The 5,083-nt window shown below is 32.7% G+C and overlaps 1 protein-coding gene across 1 annotated transcript; it reads left to right on the forward strand.

The window, feature by feature from the left end:
* The first annotated feature begins 1,537 nt into the window (after positions 1–1,537).
* Positions 1,538–4,843, forward strand: LOC145034875 (protein trichome birefringence-like 2). The gene is made up of 5 exons (XM_078983432.1): positions 1,538–2,846; positions 3,366–3,558; positions 3,772–3,962; positions 4,071–4,229; positions 4,305–4,843. The coding sequence occupies exons 1-5, from the start codon at positions 1,990–1,992 to the stop codon at positions 4,654–4,656; spliced, it is 1,752 nt and encodes a 583-aa protein (XP_078839558.1). The 5' UTR covers positions 1,538–1,989; the 3' UTR covers positions 4,657–4,843.
* Positions 4,844–5,083: the final 240 nt, after the last annotated feature.

Here is a 5,083-nt window from a genome sequence, read left to right on the forward strand (position 1 = left end):
AAATAATCTCAGGAAAAATTTAATTATGTAAAACACATACATACATATAGTTAATCAAAAGTCACTATGCTTTTCTCATGGACATTAACATCAAATGCAAGGTTAAAAAGATAAAAGTAAAAGATTGAAAAACTAATACTAACATTTATAATCAAGATTATTCATGTATTCAAAGATCACAGTCAAATACAACACTAATGAGATTCAAAAAATCAAATATAATTTAATAAAAATTAAGATTATTAAAGAAGGATCCTGAATAATGAACGTGATTCTGCAAAGGATGATGTTGTTCGAACATGATGCTACAAATGGTCTGAAGAAAACATAATATAGGTACAATAGCACATGATTTATACATAACTTGCAACAATGATTATGGAAATGATATCAAATTTCGAATTCTTTAATTCTTTGAAATTGAGCAACAATATCCCATAATCTTGTAGATATGTTTCATATAATAGATATGAATTGAAAGAATATATATGAAAGGTGGTACTTAAGAACGTGATTTTAATTAAGGAACAAAAATTACTTTCAAAAATTATGATGAGGTTTAAATAAGTTGAATACATTCCTTTTATAAATGATATTAACATTAAATCAATTAGTCAAACTTTTAAATTTAACCAATATTAATTTAATTTAATTTTAAAATGACATCATCAAAATGATCCAAATATTGAAATTAATCAAGAAAACACCATAAATGATCTTGATTGTTGACGGTAATATCATAAAGTTTCTTCTCTACATAAAGATGGCTTTGGTTGTTTCACAGTTGGGTGAATGTAATGGGAAAACTCTTTCTACATGGATGGAAGATGTAGTTAGAAAATAGTTTGAGGACTTTTCTGTAACTATCTCTAAGAAGGGGTACCAGCATTCGGTGTAATTATAGCAAAGTGACACGACATGCGGCGGTGTGCTACACAACTCCATGCGCACGTTAGCGTGTGTCTTTTACCCTCATGTCCTACCGTCCACGTGTCCTCAATATGGGACGGCCCGCCGCGAGCTATTATTACACTAAAATACCAAAAATACCCCTCTCATTTTTTTTCTTTAATTAGAGAAAAATTAATTTTAATTCATACAAGTTATGTTTAAGTTAACTAGTAGATAATTTCCCAAACCTTTATACTTCAGTGAATCAATGTTTTGAGTTTTGACCAATATATCATATTATTAAGTTTAAGATAACTTAATAATTAAATTTAGTCATTTAGGCAAGCTTTTTTTTTCTAGTGTTATTTGCGATACCTTTTAACAAAACGTATAACCAAGTGTTATATTGTAATAAATTTATAAATTATGTCATATATTATAATAACAAATATGTAATGTTCATACATTGCTTCTTACGCTATTATTATGAATTTTGGGTTTATTGTTGTTATACTCTTCATAAATAAGAGATTTAATTTTTAGAAATACAATTAGCCCGGATATTATATTACTACATGAATGAATGAATAAGACGACACTTGTCACCCTTGAATTCAATTGTTCGAAAGATGTTTTTTCGGGATCTTTGAATGGCGACTTTTGAATGACGACTGTTTCATACATTTACGCCATAATTCAAGTTATTCTTGAGATATAGTAGTTAAGAAATTTCATTAAACCCATTCAAGAGCAGTTACAGAGGTTCGTTGTCTGCATCGACATCAACCTTGAGGGCATTCTTGTAATTCATCCCTCGATCATCTTCTCGCATGCATTTTGCAGTGGTGCAGCCAATCTACGCTCCTGCACTCTGCAAAGTGTCTTCAAGAAAGCCTTCACAAACACACGACTCTGTTTCATACCTTCAAAGAAGCTTTTGATTTAAGATCAACAACATTAACATCATCTTCACTCTTGGAATCCTTGAACAACTTTAAACTTTTTCTTCTTGTTTTTTCACACAAAAACACAGTCAGAGTGTGTGTGATTCTTGGAAGCTCTTTCACTTGTTCATGGTGTTCTTGTGGGGTCCTAGCCATGAACCTAAAGAAACTTGTGTCACTCTTAGATCTCATTCCAAATTGTGCATCTCCACGAAAGAAGGTAGTTTCTGGATTCGGGTTAGGGTTCGTTTCGTTTTTCATTTTCTTATTTATGTTATTTTCTAATTTTTCTTTCATAAGCCCAATTTCAAATAAACTTTTCTTCCAAGGGTTTACCATCAGTAACAATACTTCTCTTATCGCTTGGTCTATTTCTTTTAGTAGTACATCCTCTCTCAATTCCACTTATTCTTCTTCAACAACAGCAATTTTTGTTGATAATGCCACACAAATAGCCCAAAACCCTAAAATCTTGGTTACCAAGAATAGGACTGAATCAAATAGTTCTAACGTGGATATCAGTCTTAAATTGCTCGGTTTTGATGATAAAGCGAATACCCATTTGGGAAATTTCACCGATAACGTAAAAAATGTAAGCTTTCATGGAATTTCTGCAAAAGTTATTGAATTTGAGGATACCCATTTGATAAATGGAACCGTTAGTAGTGCAATTGCTCAAGAAAACGCAGATACGAGTGTTAAATCAGATGGTTTAGATCTAAATTCGACTTCAAGAAACACGAGCGACGACAAAGGTGATGGGATTTCGAAGAAAGTGGGGTTTGTGGACGCTGATACTGGTACGAATTCTCATATTTTGAGGAGTTACAGTGGATCTTTTAAAGAATGCGACATATTTGATGGAAGATGGGTGAAAGATGATAGTAAACCATATTATCCGGCGGGTTCTTGCCCTTATGTAGACAGAGATTTTAATTGCCATCTTAATCATCGGCCAGATGATGACTTTGTAAAATGGAGGTGGCAGCCATTTCGATGCGAAATACCAAGGTAATGTTATTTATGATGTCTTTAAAACATTTAAACTTTCTTGGTTTCTCAATCGAATGATTATGATGTTGTAATTGCTTTCTGATTACTAATTTGGAATAATGCCCATTTAGAAACCCTTGACTAAAATAGTCAATCGGTTATTTGGTTGACTAAGATTATTTTTTGTCAATACTATCAACACATTTTTAGTTATTTAATGAGACTATTTGTCCTATTTCTAACGTAGAACCAGCTTTACACTTGTTTTAGAAAGATTTTTCTTTCAAAATTTAACGTTTGAGATAAATTTGATGCTTCTAGACGACCTTTCCTTTTATGTAGATAGAAAATAGAATCATTACGTTAATTGCACTCAACTACATGTAAAGCTATCTAAATAGTTATCTTCAAAAAAGTTCATTACATCTTTTGTGTGAACGAAAATGGTAGTAAAAAGGTTGTAACTAGTGATTTTATTGATTAGGTTATTATGAGTATTATTGCCCTTCATGTTTTTTATGATTATTTTTTTTTCAGTTTGAATGCAACTGATTTTTTGGAAAGACTAAGAGGGAAGAAATTGGTTTTTGTTGGAGACTCTTTAAATAGGAACATGTGGGAGTCACTTGTTTGCATACTTCGACATTCTCTCAAGAACAAAAACAGAGTGTATGAGATATCAGGAAAAAGTGAATTCAAGAAAAAAGGAATTTATGCCTTCAGATTTGAGGCAAGCTTTCATTACAATACTCCAAACTTGGATAGATACACTTTTGACTTTTGACTTCAAACCTTGTAGCATTCAATTTCAGATTTGGTAAACTTTTAAGATTTTCATACCAATCTAGAGGTTGAAACTTTGTCTGTTTGACCTCGAATTAAAGTCAAACTAGTTTTGGAGAATGTGTAACTGTTAGCTAAATGATGCTTCTGATCTGTGTAGGATTACAACTGCACTGTGGATTTTGTGGGTTCTCCATTTCTAGTGAGAGAATCGTCTTTCAAGGGTAGAAATGGTTCTTTTGAAACTCTAAGATTGGATTTAATGGATCGAACAACTTCAATGTATCATGATGCTGATGTTTTGATCTTCAACACCGGACATTGGTGGACTCATGACAAAACTTCTCGAGGGTAAAAAATAATCATTACTTTACTTTTAGTAAAAAAAAACTTGTATGACTTAACTTATTTCTTTTACACATAAGGGTAAAATGGTCATTTTTTTTTTCATATTAACAGGGAAGATTATTACCAAGAAGGCAAGCATGTTTACCCAAGACTCAAGGCTCTGGATGCGTACACCAGGGCTCTTTCAACATGGGCAAGATGGGTAGATAAGAACATCGACACCCAGAAAACATTAGTTCTCTTTAGAGGCTATTCACTAACTCATTTTAGGTATGTAAATGTTAATGGTTCTTTTGATCAATTTCATCATAAGGGGGCTTATTTGCACATGTTTGTAAACTGTAGGGGAGGGCAGTGGAATTCCGGAGGACAATGTCACAAAGAAACCCAACCAATCTTCAATACAAGTCATCTAACAAAATACCCATCAAAGATGCGATCTGTTGAGAATGTGGTGAGAATGATGAAGACTCCTGTGATATATCTCAATATTAGCAGGCTTACAGATTACAGAAAAGATGGTCACCCATCAATTTACAGACGGATGTACACCGAGTCTTTGTCTCCAGAGCAACAAATGGCGGCAGAGCAATCACAAGATTGCAGCCATTGGTGTTTGCCAGGTGTACCAGACACTTGGAACGAGTTGTTATATGCATCTTTGTTGAAGCTTGGAAAAGGGTCTTGGGAAACCTGAAATTTAGTGTAGATATTAATTGTAACAAGTTTCGGTTTCTATTTGTGTTTGGAAGATTGAGAGAATTAGGAGGGGTTTCTTTTAGTTATGGTTAACTTGTTAGGAGTTGTATGTTATCAGGAGTGTGGTTTTTTAGTGAGTTTGGATTCTATTTTTCTGTTCGTCGTAACAAAATATATCTTGTATTTCTTTCTTGAGGGTGTTACTGGAGTTCTTGTTCAACTTCAAGTTTGAATTCAAAATGATCATTTGTGGAATATGTATCCTTGCTTAGATTGCATCCATTCAATGGTCACTCATATCTTACAATCAATGTCACAAACAAATGTTTTACTACATGATACAAGTAAGATTGTTGAAAAGTTATGTTGGATATTTATCAATCTTTTTTTTTCTTTGCTAGATCTTTAACAATCATTAAGTCATT

Source organism: Lactuca saligna, chromosome 3 (genome assembly GCF_052625555.1).
Source record: "Lactuca saligna cultivar CGN05327 chromosome 3, ASM5262555v1, whole genome shotgun sequence".
NCBI classification, from domain to species: Eukaryota; Viridiplantae; Streptophyta; class Magnoliopsida; order Asterales; family Asteraceae; genus Lactuca; species Lactuca saligna.